This window comes from Thamnophis sirtalis, unplaced genomic scaffold (genome assembly GCF_051295495.1).
Source record: "Thamnophis sirtalis isolate CommonGarterSnake01/CBP01778 unplaced genomic scaffold, rThaSir2_p1.2 scaffold_12, whole genome shotgun sequence".
NCBI lineage: Eukaryota > Metazoa > Chordata > Lepidosauria > Squamata > Natricidae > Thamnophis > Thamnophis sirtalis.
In genome coordinates, this window is record NW_028261392.1 from 25,934,226 (window position 1) to 25,959,855 (window position 25,630).

At 41.1% G+C, this 25,630-nt stretch overlaps 1 protein-coding gene across 1 annotated transcript; it reads left to right on the forward strand.

The window, feature by feature from the left end:
- Positions 1-700: 700 nt before the first annotated feature.
- On the forward strand, positions 701-16,142 carry LOC106546436 (methyltransferase-like protein 21E). Its single transcript, XM_087726174.1, has 4 exons — positions 701-732; positions 8,044-8,201; positions 13,348-13,465; positions 14,903-16,142. Exons 2-4 carry the CDS (start codon positions 8,079-8,081, stop codon positions 15,304-15,306), a joined length of 645 nt encoding a protein of 214 aa, XP_087582300.1. The 5' UTR covers positions 701-732; positions 8,044-8,078; the 3' UTR covers positions 15,307-16,142.
- The last annotated feature ends 9,488 nt before the right edge of the window (positions 16,143-25,630 follow it).

A 25,630-nucleotide genomic window follows, 5' to 3' on the forward strand; every position in this document is an offset into this window, starting at 1 on the left:
AAGAAGTTTCAATGAAGACTTTGAATATCAATCTATATTTATAAATAACTTGTGTCATTTATAATTTTCTAAAACCTAAACAATTTGTATGCATTTTATTAAGTACTACATTCATGAATTCAGTTTTCTAAATATGACCTTTTCAACACTTTCCCAGATGATACACCTTTTTAAGGTGTGCAGGTTTGAAAATATGCTGAGTATTTGAGATCAGAAACACATCACTGTCATAACTCCCTCTTGATAGTGCTTACAATTTTGTTGAGTAGGAGTTTATCTCAGGTGTTTTGGGGGGTTGTTAGAGGTTTTTTTTTTTTTAACATCTCTAGGCTAAGTTCTTTTCGAGAGATTCTGAAATATGAAAACTTGAGATGTGACATCGCTCCACAAAGTTTGTCCATAAAGTTGGTTTTCCTCAACATGAATTTAGACTTGTTCTTTGCTATTGGAACTACTCCTGTCTATAGCCAATAATAATCTAACTACTAAATTATCACTGGATGTTGACCATTACAGTAAAATTCTTATTTATTTATCCAATCAACCGAGAAAACATGACTATTGAAGATAATGGGAGGGCTCTACTTCTTCATAGAATCAGATTTGACTTAATTATTACTTCTTGTATTATTACATTGTGTTTTTGGTTTCATTTCTAGGATTGTTAACCTAGGACTTTGTATGACATGGATTCAAAATATGAAATACCTAGCAAACCAGACCATAACAAAGGTAAATATTACCCATTCTTCTATCTGGTTTTGTGGCTAGCTTGCTATGTTTCATATTTGTTAACCGGTGATATAACAGACCTTACAACAAAACCACCAACGGTAGTAGACAAACTGGGTTTAGTTGATAACCACATATTGACATTTTGAGACAAATATATTATTTTCATAATAGTAGTCTGATAAATAGCAGTCTCTCAGTACAGGTAATCCTCAAGTTAGAACCATAGTTGGGACTGGAAATTGGTCGTAGGTCATTGTGATCATAAGTTGAGACACCCATGTAAATGAACCCTTTTTTAGGACATTTTTTGCAGTGAATGTTATGCAAATCACTGCGGTCATTAAGTGAGTGGTGTGTCTGTTAAATGAACCCATGCTTACAAAAGTGGTTTTTTTGCTGGAAGTGGCACAGAACCATTGCAAAATGTGGTCATTTTATTATGGGCTGCTGCAACCAGTCGTAAGGGCTAGTTGGTTGCCAAGCGCCCAAAATGTGGTCATATAACTGCTGGCGGGGCATATGCAAAACTTCATGAGGGCCATTCTGAGATTGTTATAACTCTGGAAGGTCATAATATGATCAATGATAAGTTGAGAACTATCTGTGGATGATAGCTTCTGCTTGTCTTTGGGCTTGGAAACTAAGCCTAGTTAGTATTGGATAGAAAATTATTGGGGAATACTAGGCTGAAAAGCCTAAAAACAGAGTAGAAGATGAGAGTAATCACCTACTCTCATTTTTGCCAAGAAAATTATGTGGATTTTTTTAAAATCAAATCACCAAGAAATAAAACTGATGCAAAAGCAATGTCACCTTTAAATGATATCACAAAGGAGCCATTTATTGGAGGACATGGTGAGGTTCTTATGACTCATTCTAGGCTTCACAGGATGCTATCTATTCTCCCCTAGCTAACTAATGTCTGTGGTATGGGTCAGAGAATGCAGTTCCAAACAAAATTTTGGATTACAGTTACCCATCATTTTCATGTTCTCAAAATATTATCGCAGAATATCGAATAATAGAATATAGGCAAGGAATGTTGCAGATCATGACTCCTAAGGAGGTACATCTGGTGAGACCCAGAAGAAAGGCCTTCTTCGTGGTGGCTCCCTCCTTCTGGAACATCATCCCTCCAGAAATTAGACTGGCTCCCATTCTTTTGGAAGTCCCTGAAGATGTGGTTTTGCCAGTGGGCCTGTGGAACCCAGAGTGGGATGGAACCCATTAAATGGCTGATCTGAGTATGTGTTGTCACTGAGGAGTTGGGGATTATTATTTTATTATTTTTTATTACTTATTTCTTCTGTTTTTTTGTCTGTAAGATGCTAGAGTTTACGTGAGCGAGTAGGCAGCTATATAAATTTTCTAAAATAAAATAAAAACATATTTTAGGGGCGCAGCTTCACTTAACAACTGGGTTACTAACATCAACTTCAGTGGCAAGAAAGGTTGTAAAATGGGACAAACCCCATTTAACAACTGTCTCACGTAACAGCAGAAATTTTGGGCTCAATTGCGATCCAAAGTCAAGGACCACCTCTGCACTAAATTCATGTCCCAGGATCACTGCTGCCCACTGTTTAGTCAGGAAGAGGCAATTAGGAGAATAGAGACAAAATTAATGAAATAGCAGAATAGCGTAGAGTAAACCTTGGATGAAATGCTACCGGTTTGGACCGGTTCACCCGAACCGGTAGTAAAAAATGCTACTGGTTCAGGCGAACTGGTATTTCCGACGATCAGCTGGGTGAAGATAAGCTGTGATGCACGATTTATATTAGCTAGAACTGTCAGATTTCCTGCTTTCTAACTAAATCATGTGGCATAGTGGATAACCCCCCCCCCCCACTGTTCTACTTATCTTTGCAGACTTGGAAGGTTTCAAAAAGTTCCTTTTTTAGCGCTGCGTGGGCACGCCTCAACCACACATGCGCATACACTCGGTAGCAGACTCACCGAACCGGTAACAGACTTCAGAGGATTACACCGCTGGACTAAACCCTAAGCAGGACTGTGGAAATGGCTTTATAATAGAGACGAACAACTAATACGTTTCTAAAATATTGCCCTTCCTTCAATGAATTAGACTACCACCTATCCATGCCCAACAATATGATCTTCCTTAAGAACATGCTGGATGGTTTTTCAGGCTTTTTGGTAATTGCTAGGTCAGGGGAAAGAGATGGAATCATAGCATACATTCAAGGTTAGGTTGAAAAGTATGCTTACGAGGGAAAGACTCTTTTGAAAAGAGCAATTAAGGTCCCCAGGTCATCAGGGACTTAGCAGGAGTATCATTTCCCTTGGCAAGATTTAAAAAAGGTTGACCTTGTAACCCTTGTATCCTATTTCAGAATTTGCAAAGGGTGGGTTGCTTTCACCTTTGTAGAGATGTTCTCACTTGCTGAAATCTCTATCATTTCTCTTCCTTAGGAGGATGACCCAGAGATTCAGCTTGTTGAAGTGACGAGAAAAAAAGAGATTATTACGCTAGAAAGGAATGAGACTTACTGAAGGATGATATAGTGAATGGGGACTCAGCATGTAAAGGGGTTTCAGTTTCCTTAGAATAGAAACAAGGAAAAAAAACATATAAGACAGATTTATACAAGAAAAACGCTTGGGTGAGCAACCCAATAAAATAGAAAATTAGTTTATAGGGTTTTAATAGGATCTGATAAAATGGAATATGCACAAACATTAACATTCTAAGCAGTTAATTGATGGTTTAAATATTCATGTGCAAAAAACCCCGGTATCTGTGATTTATTCTGATCCTCTTATAAAGCAATCAACTTCAATTTTCTTGATTGTACCCTATTATACAAAACATAGAACTATATCTTACTGAGTTCAAAGGGATTTATTCCCAGCTCTGTATGTGTAGGGCATGTGCATGTAATATGAGAGAGATACTGCAACTACAATTTAACTTTTGCAAAGCCACACACAAGTCAACCTATCTCACATTTACATTGCTGTGAGGACTGTTTTTAATTGGGTATTAAAATATATATTTTAAAGGGCAATCAGGGTGACAGTGTTGAGGTTTAAAATACTGTAGTTTTAACTGGATCTCTTTGAAGCCAAGCTATACAAATATGACCCAAGACTAAGGTTAGAAAACCAGATGACCACTAGATGTCAGTAAAAAAAAATGTGGAAGTTTCTGTATCTCATTGCTGCCATCTAGTGACCATATGTATGTTGTTTTTCAAGTCATATCAGGTATAGGAATGTTCAGTCTATATTTTTCCAATCTAGTGAAATTACTACCTGAGGAAAAATTAGAAGTTACAGGTAAGATTTTAACTAGAAAATGGTGCAGAAAAGGGGGAATTTCCATTTATTTCACCCTGACCTCCATTGAAATGGGACTTTTTTTTAACCCATTGAAAACATTTTTAAATGCATAACATTTGGAAAATAATTTGTCCAATTTCTGTATAGACCATTTGTCATTTCCATCTAGAAAAAGAATGTGGCCCGGGAGCCAACTCTATCATATTAACACCTTGCCACAATATAGCATTTCTCTAATTGGACCAGCTGAGAATGCTTCAGGAGGAGACGTGTTGACATGACTTTGAGCGTAGTGGGTTCTCTTGATGTTCATTGTTCTCTTGAAACTGGGTACCAAAACTAATTTGAGATAATAATCATAGTTCATTCAACGCTAATTCCTAACATCTAGTACAGTGTTTCTCAACGTTGGCAACTTGAAGATGTCCGGACTTCAACTCCCAGAATTCCCCAGCCAGCGAATGCTGATCTAGTAAAAGCTGAAATTTGCCCTATGACCAATTTCTTGTATAAGAAGAGTTACACCAGATGGGTGTGGGGTGGGATTCAAAACTTTTTAGCAACCAATTCTCTGCCTGGTTGCTGACTGGGTATGGCCATGGTGGGCGTGGCCTACTTCGCCTCCTGCACCACAGTGGCAGAGGGGGGGAATTTTTGCCCTCCCCAGGCTTTGGAAGCTTTTCTCCAGCCTCCAGGAGGGTGAAAACGGCCTCCCCTGGGCTCCGGAGGCCCTCTGGAGGCTGGAAACTGGCCCATTTCTGGACTTCCGGAACTTCCGGAAGGCCCACTTTTTGCCCTCCCAGAATCTCCATGCGGGTCCTGGACTTTCCTGGCATCCAAAACAGGCCAAGTGGAGATTCCCGGGAGGGGCAGGGTAGATGGGGTCAGCCAGTCCTTGTAAAATTAGCATCCAGTTTGCCCAAACCTGTCCAAACAGGCTGAATCCCATCCCTGAACAGATATGTCCAAAGGCTAATGTGTTCCCTTGGCACAATAGCCAATCAAACACTTGCTAGAAATCTATAAACAGATTATGAACTTCATAATCCTATGCACATTGTCTTTCCCAGCAACTGTACTGAGACTGACTGTCTCAAGATGCTGCAGGTAATACCGCATTTCCCCGAAAATAAGACCTGGTCTTATTTTCTTTTCAGCCCCCAAATAAGCATCAGATCTTATTTTTGGGGGATGTCTTACCTGCTTACCTTAGTACCACCGCAACCATGCGTCTCATGCCCTGACACCAGTTGCTCTGCTACTTGACTTCTTCTGTGATTGTATTTTTGGGGAAACATGGTATATACCTAATGGTTATTAGCCATTGATTGCCTTCAAGAGCATGAATCTTATTTAAAAATTGTCAAGCTTGGTAATTATTTCTCTTCTCTGCAGTCGTAAATCTCACAGTCCTTTAGAACAGAAAAGCTTTCCTGCAATCATAATCTGATTTCTGCAGAGTTCAAAGAAATTATGACTATTTTTTTAAAAAAACACCCCAAGACAATTTATCTGAAAATGGATTCATGCCATACCATATAACATATTACTATTTTTAAAAAAACTTTGTCAATATCCCAGTTTTGTAAATAGGAAATATGGAGAGCCAGATTCTGACTGACAATTAATACTTCTGAATTAATTGAATTGTACCAATATTTCTACCTTTTCACCTTTACCTTTTGCTCATGAGAAGTCTTTCTGACAGCAAAAGAAGTGGCAGGTCACTACTGGTTCCCAGTGCTTTTCTCCCCTTCCCTCTTTCTTTTCTGTTCTCATGCTCAAACTTGGAATTTTTTACATGTTGCAGCTGTTTTCCCCCCAAATTTTATCCCCTGACTCATTAGTTGAGCTATTTAATGCTGATTAAATGATCACCTAGATTCAAGTGGTCTAGCAAAAATGGCAATTCAGCTCCTAGTTCATACATGAGCTGGACAATCCATGACTTGTTAGGCCAACAGTCTTCTTTCCATATAGACTGCGCTGCTTCATGACCTTCAGAAGAGTCCCAGTGAAGCCTCATTCCTTCCTCAACTGACCCAGGGAACTGCATGTCACTTTGCCTGGGAAAGGAAGAGCCAAGGGAGCTGTAGGCTGTGAGGAAAACAACACCCTTGATTCTTGTTCTGGTGTGTCCGCAAGAGCCTGCTCCCTCCAGGGAAGAAGAGGGCTCACCCAAAGACTGCCAGTGCTCTCAAGCCAGCCCCACCTCGCTTGTTGGGCCTTGCTGTCATCTAATTGGGTGCAGGGGCTAAAGGAAAACAGGAAGGATAAGCTTCTCCCATCTTATTTTGTACCACCCAACCTAAAGGTTTCTGGGAAGTGTAGTTGGAAGATGCCACGGTGCTGAAATGGCCCCAATTTTGTCAACTTTTAATCTCTAGGGAGTGATGGATTTTGGATAGATTCTGCAAATTAGCCCACTTGATGATTTGCTGTGGGACACTTGTCCCTAGCCAATTCACAGCACAGGGAAATTAGCTGCGCATCCTGACAGCCAATTTGCAAGCCAAGGAGTGGGGGCTTTGCCTTCCCCTTGGATGCAGTCCCACTGGATCGGTTTCCTGAAGTGCTCAAATTCCTTCTCCAGCTTTGGATAGATAGGAGGGAGAGACTTTCTTTGGTTTCCTGGAAAACTTCTCAGGGTCAATTGTCCCCATTGAAGCTCTTTTACCCTTAGGAATGCCAGTTGCAACATCTGGCAAAGGCAGCTTCAGAGACCCGTCACCCATCTATCCTTGCACCACTCTGAATCCTTCACCTGCTGCAGGCACCCACTCGCTTTCCAGACATCTCTGCTGCTGCACCGGAATTCTAAAGGGTAGATGAATTTCAATGGGGGCAGTTAAAGTGATTGGCACAGGTCTTCTTGCTAATGCCCAACCTGGACCTGCATGCTACAGATACCAGCAGTTCCCTGCCTGAGACCTGCTTTTCAGCGAAGAGCTTGGATTCCCCTCACCCTAATTCTCCACAATGTTTTCTCTGCCCCCCATGCCCCACATCACCTGAAAAGTTTCCCAGCAAGGGTAAGAAAGTCTCTCCCTCCTCCCCTGTGCATAGCCTACCCCAAATGCCAGGGAAGGAATTCGAGCACTTCAAGAAGCCAAACTGGCAGGACTGCACCCAATGAGAAGGCAGAGACCCACTGCTCAGTGCATGGATTGGTTGCCTGGTTGTGCAGCTAATTGTCCTGCATTGTGAATTGCCCCAGAACAAGTGTCCCTCAACCAATTGTCCAAGATGAGGAGGAGGGAGAGGAACGCGGGGGATTAGTGCTAGTGGAAGGCCAGCTGAGGATGAACACCGGTAGTGTGTCAGTTGTGGGAAGGCAGGGCTGGGTTTCAACCGGTTCGCACCGGTCCCTGCGATCCGGTTGGTCGCCGAACCCGGAAGTAAGTAACTTCCGGGAACGGCGAAGCCCCCCCACGCGCCCGCGCGCGCCCGCACACCCGCGCCTGCTCCTTACCCGGTTTTTTTGAATTTCGCGCTTTCCACGCATGCGCAGAATGCCTGCGTGATCCTCCAGGAGCAGCTGGAGCATCGCGCAGATGCTAATACGCATGCGCGCGCCGCGTGCGTGCGTGAGGACGCCGCCAGCCTAGTTCCAACCGATCCGGTTGGAACGGGGCGAGAAACCCACCCCTGTGGGAAGGGGACCAGGGTGAAATGAGCATGGCCATATGGCTGCGGTCAATTATCCTAGACCCCTATCTGTCTTCTAATTATGAAGATTCAGCTAGTTACAAGACTACTGTAGTACACTTTTTATTTCATTGTTACTGATCTACAAAGTAAATTATGTTATTACAGTTTTAGGAATTTCTGCATAATGTCTACAAATACATTAAAACCTTTATTGTGAGGATCCTTTACCAGCATTGACATAAAATAAGTATTTTGTTATTTAAAAGGGATATCTGCCCTTGCTATTTTTAAAACGTCTGTTATTTTTGTTGTCACTGTCATTATTACATGCTTCTTATTATCTTAAATTAGGACCAAATGGAGATGAAGACATAGTTGCAGAGATCATGGGACGACGTTTTTGTCCTTCTTTGATAACCACCCATACTTGGGAAGAATTCAAATTTGCTGGCCACAGGATCAAGATTACAGAAGCTACAGACAGTTATGGAGCTGTGATTTGGCCTTCGGTATTGTTGTCTTGCAATATTATTGGCTTTGGTATCTGAAACAAAGTACAGCAGCATATTCCATAGGCCTATATCTGCCTTACAAGGGACGCGGTGGCTCAGTGGCTAAGATGCTGAATTTGTTGATCAGAAAGATCAGCAGTTTGGCGGCTCGAATCCCTAGCACTGCGTAATGGAGTGAGCTCCTGTTACTTATCCCAGCTTCTTCCAACCTAGTAGTTTGAAAGCATGTAAAAATCCAAATAGAAAAATAGAAAACCTTTGGTGGGAAGGTACCTACACATCAAAAGGAATGAGTAAGTGCCAGCTGTTTGCCTGGAACATTTGCAGTTCCCAACCCCAAGCATACTAGCCTAGCAGATGATGCTAACACATTTTTTTCGATGTACATTTCCCATTGGGTACCTGGTTACTCTCTTGTTGTCCCTTCCTCTCCAATGAATGTAAATTCAACCATTAAATCCATTCCTGTTAATTATCTCAGTGCTGGAGGGAGTGTTCCAAAGGTGGGCAGAGTGGAAAGTGCAGTTGTGTCACGTGATTTCCCATGCAGCAACTGTGTCACAGAATTGCTGATTCCCATTCTGATTGCTAAACAAGCACTGCATGTATTTGGATTTTGGGGTGGTGGTGGTAAAAATTTAAAAACATAATGTTTGAAAATATAAGTCCACACACAGTGGAATATTAAAGTTAGGACTTCCACATCTCTATTCTTGGGCAGATTTAATATTCACAGATCAAAAGGGAATCTTTTGACAATGTAATTTATCAGGTGTCAGAAGTGTTAGGTAAGCTCCCTATTGGGAGAGTGAGTATGTTCAGAGAAGCATTGTGAGAGTTGTGTTGGAGAACAGACAAACCAGCATACAGAGACACTGCAGTTTAAATAGGCTTTTACTTTCGTGGAAATAGAGGTACCAGAGTCCGTCAAACAGTCCAAGTCATACACGGATAAGACAGTCAGTCATCAATGTCTTTCAGTTAAGGGAAAATCCAAATAACATAGTCCAGTATCATATAATCAGTTCAGTACTCAAAGTTTGCTAGCAGTTGCAAAACTTACAATACCTCACAGCACTTTCTAACAGCCAGCTTCCAAAACAGATCAGATCAGCCCAGCATCCAACAAACAGAGAGCTAACAGTCATTCTGGCTCCCTCTTATGGCCAATTGAGGAAAACAGCAACCAATCACATTTTATAGTATGATTTAAAGAAACAGGTACAACATTGTTACATGGTTTATATATTGCCAACCAACCGTTAGATTATATTCCTAACAAGAAGCATGAAATTATCTTAGATTTATTAAAAGCATAGGCTACCTCTCTTTTATCAGTAATACTCCTAGGTAGTTTCAGTCCAGATTCTGAACATATTTTATTTGCTCTACATTGCTCTTTATGACAATTGCCTATATTTCAAATTAAAAAGTATGCCATTCACGTGTTGCATTTTCAGATGCATTTAACCATGAATCATTCATTAGATGATGCTTAATTCTGTTGTCAGATCCAAATCTCACTCTCTGAATGCTCCTTTTGGGTTGGACCTCCCCTCCTCTGGCCTGTTTATCTCTATCCACGTCTCCTTTTGGTGCTTTCCGCACTGGATTTTTTCCTTGTTGGTGACAATCCACCAGCCTTCCCCTCTCTTGCCACTGATTGAGAATTGCCAACGATAATCCGTACTTCCAAATACACTTGCAAGGATGGAGCCCTAGCTGAGCAGAATGCTGTTGGGAGAGAAGACTTGTACTCAGAGATGAGTTGCTCACGGTTCGGTCCAGATCAGGCGAACTGGTAGTTGTGGCAGCAGGAGGCTCCACCCAACCACCCAGATACTTCTGAGCATGTGCAGAACCATTCCGTTCACATGCAAGTGAACCAGTAGTAAAAATAATGGAAACCCACCACTGCTTGTACTTCTCCCCCCCACTTTATCCCTTAATCATTCTCAAGTAGCCTTTCTTTCTTCTCCTTAAGCTCTCCCTTTCTAGAGTAACCTTCTAGGCCAGGGGTGTAAAACTCAAGGCCTAGGGGCCAAAGTGAGCCAAAGTGGCGCAGTGGTTAAATGCAGCACTGCAGGCTACTTCAGCTGACTGCAGTTCAGCAGTTCGGCTGTTCAAATCCCACCAGGCTCAAGGTTGACTCAGCCTTCCATCCTTCCAAGGTGGGTAAAATGAGGACCCGGATTGTTGTTGGGGGCAATATGCTGACTCTGTAAACCGCTTAGAGAGGGCTGAAAGCCCTATGAAGCGGTATATAAGTCTAACTATTGCTATTGCTAGGGGCTGGATCCAGCCCATGGGGTACTTAAATCTGGCCCGCATGCAGCCCTCCTGAGCTCCATTTTCACTGGCAGAGGGTTGCAGGAGGCTGTGGCAGCCAAAAATGGGGCTCGGGAGCCAGTTTTTGCTGGCAAAGCACTCGGTCCACCACAGGCACCCCTGACAGGAGTGACATCAAGCTGGCCACACCCACTCTGGCCAACCTCACCCCAACCCAACAAGGTCAAACACAACCCTGATGCAGCCCTCAATGAAATCGAGTTTGATACTCCTGTTCTAGACTAAACTTCTTCAGTCCCAGCTCTACAGTTCATTGTTATAGTTTTCTAATTTCTGAATATTTTTTATGCCAGCTCACCCTTTGGGACAATCAGTTTCCTTATCAAGACGTTTCCAATTCTATATCCTTTCACTGGCTCCAAGCTGTCCAACTTTTTGTCTGCAGCAACAGTTCATTTCCTCTTAATCTCATCTTCTATTTGCTTTTTCTAGAAATTCTTATCCCCATTTGATTCCAACTTCCTCCAATTGCAGCCCTTTTCAATTAGATAATATCATTCTCTACTAGTTTGCTCCAAACATTAAATTCAGCGCATCATCCCAATTGTAAAATCATTGGTCAAGGGCACATTGAGACATACAAAGCAGTACTCCTGGCAGTTAGGAGTGTCTGATATTAACCAATTTTGTTGTATACATGATGCACAATGACAATATATAATATAATATAATATAATATATCATTATATTATATTCAAATGGTAATTTTCTTTATAGTATATTTTACTAGGGTTTCCAATAGACATTTGGTTTCATCCCTTCGGAAATTCAACCTGATTTAGATTGGCCTTTGTTCCAATCCTGCATAAACAACTTGTATAATGGGTTTGTATGATCCTAAACATTTTATTAAAGAAGGTATCAGAATCTGAAAATAATGTACTGTGTGACATTTATATTGTAATTTTAAAATGTTAGCTACCAAGGGTAAAAGGTGTTATTTCAAAGCAAATGTTCATCTGCCAATTACCAAAGTTTATAATTGAAACAAAGGGATGAAAAAAAAAGAATGAAACAAAAATAGCAGCAATTAGCTTATTAGCAGCTGGCTTAAGGTGAAAAGACATTTGGTCCTGGAAGTTATTCATGTCTGCTTTGCTACCCCTGATTCAGCTAGATGGAATGGTAATGGATGTGTTGCAGCAGATTGAGGTTTGTAATTTGCTTACGAAAGACCAGGACTCGAGACCACGAAGGTGCGAGAGAAACAGGTTTATTGCTGCATCGAGTTCAGCGTGCTAACACACCAAAATCTGAACTGCCTGGGCTCTGCCCAGGATGCTACTTTTATGCCGTGTTCCACACTGTGCATTCTCAAGGCATTTCCATACACGAGACAAACATGACATTTCAAAAAGGAGAAGTTCATTTTGGAATGTTAGCTGTTTCACCTCTGTTCTATCTCTCACCCACGCCTGGCTTCCTGTGCCCCTCCTTCACAGCGTCTTGCCACACTGTTTCAGCACTATTTTTAATACTTATGAGGAAGTCAGAAGTCAAAGTTGGAAGCTAAAAGTCAAAGTTGGAACTCCAGGTCACCAGAGTGAAATGTCACGCTAATATAAGTTTATAAGGTCCATTCTTTTAAGACCACCTAACCTGGCCAGCCACTGGTGGGTTTACCTGTGCACCCCCTCCTGCATCAGATGGGGACAGTTCCATTGTCTTGTAGGAATTAGTGGCACATATTGCATTTTATTTAAAGAAAAAGGAGAAAAATAAATCTCAAGAAGTCCAGTTTTATACTATCCCTCACATGGTATGTCAGCTTTTTGCCCCTTTTAATTCTGAACACTATATTGTTCCTAAATATTATGGACATTCTCAGTCTTTGCGGTCATGGTTGTCCCAAAGGTGCTTTTTAAAGAGGCATTTGGACATTTTTTTTTCCTTTGTAGATGTTTTGCTTCTCATCCAAGAAGCTTCTTCAGCTTTGGATGAGAAGCGAAATAGGACAAGAAGCAATGGGTGCAAACTAATCAAGGAGAGAAGCAATTTAGAATTAAGGAGAAATTTCCTGACAGTTAGAACAATTAATCAGTGGAACAGCTTGCCTCCAGAAGTTGTGAATGCTCCAACAATGGAAGTTTTTAAGAAGATGTTGGATAACCATTTGCCTGAAGTGGTGTAGGGTTTCCTGCCTAAGCAGTGGGTTGGACTAGAAGACCTCCAAGGTCCCTTCCAACTCTGTTATTCTATTCTATTCTGTTCTGTTCTGTTCTTATTTCCTGTTTTAGGCAGTAGAATACTAGCTGTCCAGAATGGCACCAATAACAGTGTTGGCAAGTCTTAGAATAGACAAGGTCAGGAATTAATTGCATGGTGCTAGAAGACCCTTTGCTAAACAGGCCAGATAAGCTCCCCTTGTAATTAATTGTGGAAGACAACACAGGAGTTTTACAGTGTACAGCAAAGGAAGTTAATCTATGGGTCTCCATATGTTTTGGGCTGCAAATCTCACCGTCCCCTGCTTAAGAATTATGGAGCATTATAATCCAAATAACCTAAAACCCCTTCATTAGCCAATTGTCTAAAACCAATTCATATAAAACAACCTTCAACTTCTGAGTATTTCTCTAACTTCCTAAGATTCATAACTCTCATACATATTTTTTGTGTCAAGAGATACTTTTGTTCGCATAAGCTAAAGTTTCTTTCTCCTCTTTGTTACTTTATAGTAATTAAAGGGTGGCCTTGTGGAGCTAAAGCCATTGTTTCACTATTCTTTTTCAGAATTGACAATTGACAACGTATTCTTATTCAAGTTTGGCAATTTGTTCTTTTTCATTCTCAGGCTCTTGTTCTCTGCTATTTTTTGGAAGCAAATGTGAAGCTTTGTAACTTGGTTGACAAAAATGTTATTGAAATTGGAGCTGGAACAGGCCTTGTGTCTATAGTAGCCAGCCTGCTAGGTAAGTGGTAGTATCTCCTGCTGTGCCCTCTGTTTTAAAAATAGCACATGTGATGCTGGTATCTTGAAGGACACAAAACAGCTGGAAAAACAGGTGCAAAATCAATTTGTTCTCAGGGTAAAGCCCCCTTGAACAAGCTATCAATCTTGAAATTGAAATTGTAGAGGGGACGCACATATATAAGTGCACTAATGTGTTGCAGAAAGTGACAAGACTTAGACATCTCAGGATCAAGGAGAAGTTTATTGGCAGCCAGGTTCAGAAAACTAGTCAAAGGCTAGTATGCAAATTCTGAACAACCCTTATCATCGAACCACACATTCTTATACATTCTCAAAAGCAGCGTAACACAGAAACGCTTAACTCATTTCTTATTGATTATCTTGAGAAAAGAAGCCTTAAAAAGAAGTAGATATTGTCTTACTTCTCCTTTTATCTTGGGCCATAGGTACTGACTATGTCTCTCTGTACAAACTTTACCTGAACTCTGTGGTTTTGGGCTTTTGACATAAGAACTTTTACTGGAACCTTTACTGGACTCTGTGGTTTAGGGCTTTTGACATTTTCCTGTTTTTGTACATGTCTTACAAGCAGGTTTTTACCTCTCCCTTCTGCCACGTCTTACTTTTATATTTTAATTCACATTTTATCCTGCTTTAAATGTGCCCATCTTCCCTGTCATTGTATTTTTATTCTCTTAGTCTTGTTTTCGTTTTTGTTTAACAAATTCCAATAAATAAAATAAAATAAAGTAAATAAATAAGTATTTGTGGGATTCATCAGTTTCTAAAGTAAACTGCTTAGGTGTTTATACTTGGGCTGATGTGGATCAAATTCTAGTATGGGGAGCAATGGGCTTTATTTCCATGAACTTTTCCCATGGATCTCACTGCACCCCTGTTTAAACACCTTGGATAGTAGCATTTAGTCCTTTTACATGGACGAGCCTGTAGTCAATGGTCTGAAGTCATCTAGTGAGTTTCTTGACTAGTTTGGCAACATGAATGTAAGACAGTGGTTCCCAAACTTGGCAACTTTAAGACTTGTGGACTTCAACTCCCAGAATTCTGAGAGTTGAAGTTCACAAGTCTTAAAGTTGCCAAGTTTGGGAACCACTGATGTAAGACAATATTGATTCATTGAGCCTACAAACTTAATGTACAGTTGTGGAATGTCACATTATCAGAGAGCCTTTCTGCTCAAGTTTGCTCTGCCTACAGTTGTAAGCTGAATAAATATTACAAAACTATAATCCAAAATTGGCCTGGAATTTCATCAAGTAAGAAATTGGAGAAGACAAAGGAATATTGCATTTCCTGCAGTGGGCCACACAGTTCATCACTTTTGCTTATGGCACACGGAATTATAAAAAGAATTTGCACTATTTTAATCAACTCTCCTCCATAAGTAATGTCACTGTGGTCCCTTTTGTCACAGGTGCTCATGTGATGTCCACGGACTTGCCTGAAGTGCTAGGAAACCTTCAGTACAATCTTCTCAGAAACACAAAACTGAAATGCAAACATGAGCCTCAGGTGAAAGCTTTGGTCTGGGGGGTGGACCTGCAGAAGAATTTCCCCAGATCTTCATCTCAGTTTGACTACATATTGGCTGCTGATGTTGTATACAACCACCCTTTCCTGGAGGAGCTGCTTCTAACCTTTGATCATTTGTGTACAGATAATACCACCATCATCTGGGCCATGCGGTTCAGACTGGAAAGTGAAAACTGGTTTGTGGACCAATTCAAAACAATGTTCCATCTGGAAATGCTTTCTGATTTTCCTAGTTTAAATATAACCCTGTTTAGAGCAAAGAGGAGGCCAAAACAACTCCAATGAATATATCCTGCCTGTCGGTTGTTGATAATTAGCCAGTTTAATAGAAAAGAATAGAATTATTTATTGGCCAAGTGTGATTGGACACACAAGGAATTTGTCTCCAGTGCATAAACTCTCATTGTACATACAAGCAACAAGTGATAAATCATGATCATAAATCCTAAAATACAATCATCATAGATCATATGATACAACATTCTGTGATAGTCATAGGTTACTAAATAAGCAATCCATATAAACAACAAAGTTATAAGAACCTAAGGAAATATGTAATAGGATCAAAATCAAGCAAGTTATTTTGCTTGATTTTCCAGTTCTGAATGTACAAAGTTGCTGGAGTAGTCAAATATTTTATTTCTTATCAAAATTTCAGTTCAACAATACATTCAGGCTGCTGCAATGATTATTATAAAACTAAAATTCAGTTGCATGCTTTTATATGAATAAGTTAGGAGCTGCCAGGTTAACTCTGCATTGTCAATTGACATTTTGATTATTTCAGGGGTGGCAGATTAACCTGCTGTGATAAAGTAGAGAGAGGTGGTTGCTTCAGGTAATACATATTGTGGGTGCAGGAAAGTGGGTGACATGGTATGGTAAAGAGCTATGTGTTTTTACTTCTGATAAATGCTATTCTGCTGATAATGCCTTAGGAAGATTCAACTGCCTGTCTTATCACATTTTATTTATTTATTAAATTTATATGCAAAGCTTGTCATATTTTCCGAAAAGGAGTAGGGGTAATGGCTAATCCCCATTAAGTAATAACTAAATTTTAATAGTTGCAATAGTTATAGTGGCTGTATTAAAAAATGAACACCTTTCTAAAGCTTCATATTTGTTTTAATAAAGGAATGCTATTTAATTATCATATTGGTTCTTATTCCTCTGTTTAACACTTTCAACTTCTTCAGGCTCATCATTAAAACTAAGACACAAGTAGGTTCAGAACAATAAACAAGCTGCAATATTAGAACATAGAATAGAGAGCTGGAAGGGACCTTGGAGGTCTTTTAGTCCAACTCCCCGCTCGAGCAGGAAACCCTATGTCATTTCTGACAAATTGTTGTCCAGTCTCTTTTTGAAAGTCTTCAGTGCTGGAGCGCCCACAGCCTCTGAAGGCAAGTTATTCCATTGATTAATTGCTCTCGCCGTTAGGAAATTTCTCCTTAGTTCTAGGTTGTTTTTCTCCTTGGTTAGTTTCCAATCATTGTTTCTTGCCTTGCCTACTGGTGCTTTGGAAAATAGCTTGACCCTCTTATCTTTGTAGGAGCCTCTGAAATATTGGAACAGTGCTGTCATGTCTCCCATAGTCCTTCTTTTCATTAGACTAGGCATACCCAATTCCTTTAACATTCTTTGTAGGTTTTAATCTCCAGCCCTCTAATCATTTTTGTTACTCTTCTCTGCACTTTTCTTTTCAGAGTCTCAACATATTTTTTTGTATTGTGGTGACCAAAAACTGGATACAGTATTCCAAATATGGTCTAACTAAGGCTTTGTAAAACAGTATTAGAACTTCATGTGATCTTGATTCTATCCTTCTGTTTATACAGCCCAGGAGTGCATTGGCATTTTTTTGTTGCCGCTGCACACTCTTGACTCATATTTAAATGATTGTCCATTAGGACCCCAAAATTCCTCTTGCAATTACTGGCAGTTATTGTAAGTGTTGAAACTGGGAGGCAGGAATCACTAATCCTCACATCAAGGAAAACAGGTTTTTTTTAGACATGGGCAGTTGGCAAAAAATGTTACTGTGGATATTGGCTAAAGGAAATGCAGGGAGAGACCCAGAATTTAAACCTGGGAGCTAATATGCATAATATACATACAGAGAGCAAGATTTTAGGTTGTGTTACATAAAACTCTTTCAGACAATGGTGACCAGGGTGAAATTCAGCAGGTTCTGACAGGTTCTGGAGAACCGGTAACGGAAATTTTGAGTAGTTTGGAGAACCGGCAAATACCACCTCTGGCTGGCCCCAGAGTGGGGTGGGAATGAAGATTTTGCAATGTCCTTCCCCCAGGAGTGGGGAGGGAATGGAGATTTTGCAGTATCCTGCCCCTGCCATGCTCATCAAGTTACGCCCACAGAACCAGTATTAAAAAAAAAATGAATTTCACCACTGATTTAGAGCCAGAGTAAGTGGAACAAGAGAATTTTACCAATGGCAGTGACTTGTGTTCGATAAACCACCTTGAGTTTTGGAAGTAGGAGTTATAAAATGACTGCATGAATAGGGGATTCCTTATTCTTTGCAATAAATCTATTTACTTAACCTTTCTCGTAGCTGCTTGGAAATGTGAAGCAGAGCATTTAAACTGTCATTATTGGTACAAAGCCTTCACAGATCCAGGTTTGGAGAATGTAGAAAGAGTAATTCCAGCCATATTATTTCTCTTTCATGGGCAAAATCTGGGCCTTGAATACTTGAATAGAGAACTGTGCACTTTAATGGTTTAAATGCAGCCAGGGCTTCCCATAATCCCCAGGTTCTGACTCTGTTTGTTCTATCCAAATAGGATGTGATGGGGCATCTATCATTATTTCTACTCCTCCACAGTTTCTTTTTTAAGAAATATCTAGACAGTGCTGTGGTAAAAAAATGACAAAGGACTGTTTTATACAGGAGGTTGGTTGGGGCCTAACTAGGGGTACAAATAACACATTGGAGTAAACATTACTATATTTAAATTAAAAAAGTCATTTTTTTAACAGAAGTTGAAAGTTAAAATAAAACATATTTTTTTGTCCTGGTATGTTTTGTTGGACACAGGTAGTCCTCAACTTACAGCCACAATTGGGACTGGAACCTCCGTCAATAAGCAGGGCATTGTTATGGAATCCACACCTGGTTTTATCATCTTTTTGCCATAATATGAAGGACATCTGGCTTCCCCCATTGATTTTGCTTGTCAGTCGCCCCCTAGGAAGTCTGAAAATGGTGGTGATCATGTGAGCACAGGATGCTGCAACCATTGTAAACACATGCTGGTTGCCAAACTTCCAAATTGTGATCACAGGATCACAGGGATAGCGCAGCAGTCATAAGTTCAAGAACCTGTTGTAAGTCACTTTTTTCAGAGCCACTGAAATTTCAAACAGTCGCTAAGTAACAGTTGTAAGTCAAGATGTACCTGAAGTCAATCAAGAGGTATAACTCCTAAATTGATAGAAACAATTGTATACACCTGTTTGGTTTGCCAATTGCACAGTGGCAGATAGGACAGCACTCCAGAGGGTTAACATCATTGCCCAAAGGATCATTGGTTGCTCTCTCCCTTCTTTGGAAGAGCTTTATAGCCCACACTACAGGGGTGGGTTTCTGCCGGTACAGTCCGGGATGTGTGTACCTGTTCATCAAATTTAGTGTGCCTTTCATTACCCAGTACCCTGAAGCTGCTGCTTGCAGGCATTTGCGGCTGCAGGTAGACTGCACCTGTAGCAGGAAGTTCTTTGCCCCGTGACAGCTCTTTTATGTCTCAAAGGTGCTTTTTCCAAAAGGCAACTGGATTGTTTTTTCTTTGAGGAAGAAGAAGAACAAAATGTTTCACTTCTCATCCAAGAAACTTCATCAGTTGTAATGGTGGTTTGTGTGTGTGTGTGTGTGTGTGTGTGTGTGTGTGTGTGTGTGAGAGAGAGAGAGAGAGAGAGAGAGAGAGAGAGAGAGAGAGAGAGAGAGAGAGAGAGAGAGAGAGAGAGAGAGAGGTGGGGAGGAAGGCTAGGTACTGGTTGAGGCTGGATGGTAGGGGAAAGATTGCATTTTTTTGCAGTTATCTGGTTGTTCACTATCTCTCTCTGAGAGCTGTTGAAGCCACTTGGGAATTGATCTGTACCCTCAGGGTCTCCTGAATCAAATTGTGGAATCTTCTTGGAACTGCTACAAGGGGTGCATTGTAGACTAGACCAGTGTTTCTCAACCTTGGCAACTTGAAGATGTCCGGACTTCAACTCCTAGAATTCCCCAGCCAGCGAATGCTGGCTGGGGAATTCTGGGAGTTGAAGTCCGGACATCTTCAAGTTGCCAAGGTTGAGAAACACTGGACTAGACATAGGTGATGTCTTATTCTTCCCCCTCTGTTGAGAGAGGGCTGGAGAGACCTGGTTTGTCCCGAACTTTTGAAGCTGGTGGGGCAGGCTCTGGATAAAAGTCAAAACCTGTTTGATGCTGACCTAGAAGTTTTTGTTGGAATCCTGTTTAGGTTTTGGAGAAAGATTTAATTCACCCTAAACTTGTGACTGCTTTCATAAAACCTTAGAATGATTTAGAAAGAAAGAAAGAAAAACAGAGAAAGAAAGAGACAGAGAAAGAGAGAAAGAAAAGAGAGAAAGAAGGAAAGAAGGAAAGAAGGAGGGATGGAGGGAAGGGAGAAAGAAAGTGGGAGAGATACACACAAGAAAGAAAGGAAGGAAGGAATGGAGGGAGTGAGAGAGAAAAAAGAGAGAGACAAAGATAGATAGAGAAAGAAAGAGAAAGAGGAAGAAGGAAAGAGAAAGAAAGGAAGAAAGAAAGAAAACTTATGACCACAATTGAGCCCAAAATTTTGGTTGCTAAGCAAGAGCATCATTAAGTGAGTTTCACCACATTTTCCAAGTTGGCCACACCTACCCGGTCACATGGCTGCCAAGCCACTCCCAGAAAACAGGCCACACCTACAGAATAGGTTCTAAACAATTTTGAAACCCACCACTGCCCTACTGCCTTAAGAAAGTTCAAAATGTTCTTAAAGATCCATCTCACCCTGAGCACCCTTTTTTTGAACTTTTGCCATCTGGCAGACGGTACAGGATAATAAAAACAAGGACAAATGAACAGCTTCTATCTCACGGCAGTAATTATATTGAATTCTATGGTATAGTGCAATATTAATGCAATATCAGGTTTTCAATTTTAATTATATTGAATGTGAAGAATGTGTGTTTGTGTTTTTATTTTTATTTTTATAGTTATAATGTACACTGAAGATGGCAATTAATTTTATTGTACGATGTGCATTGACAAAGTAAACTAAATTAAACTAAACTAAAAATAATAAATAAATAATTTAAATACGAGACTCTCATATTTAAAGAAAGATATGAGTAACAATAGTATTTTTGAGCAACAATAGTATTTTTAAATACAATTTTCAAAATCTTATTGGTCCTACAAGTGCTGTGTAGAGTAGTATTGTTTTTTAGGACACTGACAAGACTCACGAGCATTATAAACAAACATTATAACAATTCTCTACAGAGAAGGCAAGAGTAAAATGTGTTTAGGTAAGCCTTTGTTGGATATCCCAGGCTCTGGTTTTGTTTTTGACAACTGATTCAACTTTAAAGTTATTTCAGTGCATTGCTTCATCTTGTTTGGATCCCACATTTCCACCAGGTGGCAGCACAGATGTACATTTCTTGCACAAAAACTAATCTGTATACATAATAAAATATGTTCCTTAAGAATGAAAGTTGAGACAACTGGAAAATGATTTTTGATAATACAACTTATTTTAATATGGGTATGTCAAGATAGACCTTCTTCCATTTTCTGGGTCTTTACAGCTCTATTTGCCAAAACCTTTTGGCCTTGTCTAGCCAATCCTGGTCAAATAGATTACACTGTACAATTTTATGTATGATTTGGAGGTGATTTGGAGTTTCGAGGGTGTCTGCTTCATGGCCACAGCTATCATTTTGCATTTTTGATACTCTGGGGGTGGGCTTATAATATAACCAAGGAGCAGCATATCATGCTACTTCTGACTAGGATTCCGCCATCTCCTGTCTTAACTCAGCAATTGCATGGCAGAAGCTTCAGAAGTAGATTTTGTCTTCATTAGAACCTTTAGCTCAGTGATGCCTAATGAGGCCAAGGATTGCCCACATCCAATCTGAATGTGCCTCTTCTATTCAGAGTGATTCAGACCTGTAGGTTTTAATTTTCTTCCCAACTTTTCCGCAAATGAACATGCACTCTGCACAGTATGACCCAAACTTGACGAGAGATTAATTCAGCTACTAGCACTGCAGTGGTGGGTTGCAGGTGGTATCCACCCGAGCTCCCTACCTGTGCTTTAAGCCTTTGGTGCTTCCACGCACGCACATGGTGCGTACGGCACCTGCGCGATGCTCCCCCAAGCAGCTGGAGCGTCGTGGAGGCTTGGAGAAGCATCACAGGCAAGTATGACACATGTGCATGCTGCGCACATGGACGCATGATGCATGCATCCATGTGGGTGACACTGGGGCTGTTCCAACTGCACCAGTTGAAACGGAATCTGGACCCCACCCCTGTAGCAGTGGCTTGAGAACGGTTTGGTTCTTAGCTTACATCTTAGCCACTGTATCCTCCATTCTTTGCTGGGGCTTGTTCATAAAGACTAATTGCTGTATCTGGAACAAGACAGCAATTATTTGAAGGCAAGAATTGAGGAAATATGTTTCTCACATTTACTCATCTCCCTCCTATCATAAATTCAACCATGAAGTGTGCTTTGCTAATTGAAAGTTGTATTTTTCTTTTACATTGCCTTGAATACATACATTGAATACAAGAATATTTATGACTAAAGACCTTATCCATCTTGGAAAGCTGCCATGTAAATATTTTCCAAATGAGGTGCTGTGCAAGGAAAGACTGGGCACAGAGTCTTGGAGATTCACAGACAGATCTTCACACTCCTGAAACGAATCTAATGACTGATCAAATGAACTGTTTCCTGCAAAAGCCCATTCCCCTTTCACTCCTCTGTTATTTCCAATGGGAGGGGCCAATCACCTTCCACCTGTGACTTTACTCCCAACTTGATCCTGATTTATGAATTGTTCTTTTCTTATGGCAGCTCTGTGCATGGGCACACTCGGAACAGGCTCCAGCTGTTCCTCTGCTTCACTGCTGTCTAGCTCCGTAGGGATCTGATCACCGCCAGACGGCCTCATCCCCGTTTCTATCTCCAATGCAGAGTCCTCGTCTGAGTCTTCCCCAGCCTCCAGGACTGGCCCATGCTCCTCCCCAACCTCCTCACTGTCCCACTCTACTGCCAGCTCTGCACACAGGTGTGCCCCTCCCTGATTTGAGAAGTCATCCTTTCAATCACTCATGCCCATCTCCTGGAGGGATTACTGCAATGCCCTCTATGTGAGGCTATCCTTGAAGATTATCCAGGAGCTACAACTGGTGCAGAATGTAGTGGTATGAACAGTTCTGGACACCGCTAAGGTTGCTCAAGTAACATCTTTGCTATGCAAGCTACATTGGGTGCCAATTTGCTTCCAGATCCAATTCAGGGTATTGCTTATCACTTTTTATAGCCCCTCATAGCTTTAGGTTACCCAAGGATCTACCTCATCCCAATTACATTGACCAATCCCACCCAGGCAGGCAGGGAAGGCATGCTGAGGATGCCGTTGGTTAAATAATTACACATTTACCATATTTTTCGGAGTATAAGATGCATCGGAGTATAAGACGCACCAAGATTTTGAAGAAGCAAATTAAAAAAAAGGTTTTGCACTCTGCAAACCTCCCCAAAATGGCCCATATTTGGTGAAAAGAGGTCTGTTTTTTTGTCAAAAAAAGAGGCATGCACAGCCTTTAGGAGGCTTGTAGAGTGCTCCTGGGGACTGGGGAGGGCAAAAATGAGCAAAAAATGGCCCGTTTTGCTCATTTTTGCCTTCCCCAGGAGCACTCTGGAAGCCTCCTAAAGACTATGCACCAGTGGTGGGTTGCAAGCGGTATGCCCCAGTACGGGCATACTGGAGCCTGCCCTGAACACTGGATACCATTCCGGTACGGTGCTCCGGAGGGCCCACCCACCCACCCACGCTCCTTACCTGTCTTTAAATTCTTGAGCACTTCCGTGCACATGGCAAGCAGCTGGAACATTGTGGAGGCTCGCGGAGGTATCGCTGGATGGTAAGATGCATGTGTGCACTGTGCTCATTCATGTGGAGGATGCCAGAACCCACCACTGCTATGCACGGCCATTTTTGCAAAGGGGCAGGGTTTTGGGAGGGCAAAAATGCTGTATTCGGTGTATAAGAGACAGCCAGATTTTCACCCTCTTTTTTGAGGGAAAAAGGTGAGTCTTATACTCTGAAAAATATGGTACATACTAGGGCAGTTCTTCGCCATTTAGCCAAGAGTTCCAGTAAGTGAAAGATCTCCGTCCTCATCCTTGCCTACTCTTCCTAGCTTTCCTTCTTTTGTCTCCCATGAAGAACCGGAGGCTGCACAGGCCTGAAGCTGAACTGATCTCTTTGTATTGTACTTTAGTGAGCTGATGTTGTCTTAATCAGCAACTGTGAGACCTAATCTTCAAAGAGACACTCAATACATTAAACAAGGGGAGGTCAGTTGGCAATGGCTGTTCATTGGGGAAAGGAACAAATCACCAATTTGAAGTCAGAGCAAGTTTTCAAGCTTGGGAGCACCCTGCTGGGAGATTACTTAAGAAGCTGAAGGTCAAGGATCTTGGGATAGGAATGGCATGGAATCACTTTATACAAAATGCAAAAGAAAAGAGTTAATCTCTTATAAAAGAGGTGAACAATCCTCCTTTGACCCCCTTTAGCTGTGGGAAGATCTGTTGAGTGCAACACAGTGGGTAGAACTATGTTTCCATCATCTGTTTTTTTCTTCCAAGCTACAAGAAAAGATGAGAGCACTTATCAGAAGAGGGGCCTGATTCCTTTGGAAAGAAGGATTTGGAATTACTCCAAAGACCATATGGAACTAGTTAAGAAGCTCAAGTTTTCTACCCTTGTCTTGAAGCCCTGGATAATAATCAAAGGTGGTATTCAGCTGGTTTGGACCAGTTCAGGAGAACCTGTAGCAGAAATTTTGAGTAGTTCAGAGAACCAGCAAGCACCACTTCTGGTTGGCCCATCCCCCCGCCACCGTCATTCTGTCCTACATTCCCTTGTTTTTTTTAGCTCAGCTGATTCGTGCAGCAGAGAAGATTGCTGCCCCTCAGCTGAGCTAAGAAACAGCGCACATGCGCGAAGTGCTCTCTCTTAGAACCGGTAGGAAAAGATTTGGAATCCCACCACCAATAATGACCTATCATACTAGTCTTGCAATTCTAAGTGCAAGTTTGCAGTCTTGTAATCATAAGAGCCAGTTTGGTCTAGTGGTTAAGGCATCAGGCTAGAAGCCACAAGATGTGAGTTCTAGTCCTGCCTTAGGTATCAGAGTTAACTGGGTGGTTTTCAGCCAGTCAATCTCTCTCAGCATAACTCACCTCACATGGTTGTTGTTGTGGGGAAAATAAGAGGCTGGAGTATTGTGTGTCTCCATCACCTTGAATTTGATTTTGTGCACTTCTGTTTGTGATGGCCTTAAGGGCAGTACGGATGTATCTGGTCATTGTCTCCCAGGGACCACATGTAGCCTAAGGAATGCTACCTGGGTGAGTATTGCTCTCCTTGCCTTCGGTTTATTCCACAACTGAATAGTGTGCCAATGAATGCCTTAACAGCACCTACACTCAAATGGTCAATGTCCAACTCTGCCAGACAATGAGTATCATCTCTGGCACATTGCATCCCACTCTTGTGCACTGGTTACCAGTATTAGCGATATCATACCACCCCAAGTTCTCATTCAGGTATGGTCAAGGATGCTGAACAACAAGACTCTCCCTACTCACCAGGACAATGCACAGCCCATCATAAGATTGAAATCCCTAGGTCAGCTTGAAAAATAGCTATTCATTTAACATCTACCAATTTAACCCTGATAATGCCTGGAGAGAGGAATGGTATCCAAGGTATCTTCTTGCGGACTGATCATTAGTGATCCCTCTACCAAACCACTTGTTTTGACCTGCCTCTCTTTGTTTAATCGAAATTGAACACAATTAGGTGTGATACTGGAAGAAGGGCCTCTGCCTAATTTCAGTGGAGGTGGAAAGGTTCCCCTTGTTGCAATTGTGGTGCTGATATGCAAACTATTAAACATATTGTGCAAGATTGTCCATGATGATGGTTCACTGGTTCTCTAGATCTGTATGAAGCAATGCTAGAGGCGATCGCCTGAATGGCTGAATTGGACATTCAGCTATGAGGCCTTTCTATACTCCCATAGATGTTTTACTTATAATTACGTAGACTGTGTATATATGTTTACTTCTCTTCTGTCATGTTCTCTTCATAGGCTAAATAAATAAATAACCACCCTGAATTATTTATACAAATAATAAAGGTGGGATATAGGTAGATTACTATTTTCCTGTTGGATAGTTTACTGGGAAGCAGGTTTGTATGTCCCATGGACATAATTATATAGTGTTTGCACTGATGATAGTCAGAGGAATTGTCGAAAAGTTATTTCCATTT

Excerpts from the sequence above, each read along its gene's own strand:
- LOC106546436 (XM_087726174.1), top strand. The coding sequence starts at position 8,079 with ATGGGACGACGTTTTTGTCCTTCTTTGATAACCACCCATACTTGGGAA. Across the intron at positions 8,202-13,347 it reads GAGCTGTGATTTGGCCTTCG|GCTCTTGTTCTCTGCTATTT; the intron begins GTATTGTTGTCT and ends TTTCATTCTCAG. Across the intron at positions 13,466-14,902 it reads TATAGTAGCCAGCCTGCTAG|GTGCTCATGTGATGTCCACG; the intron begins GTAAGTGGTAGT and ends CTTTTGTCACAG.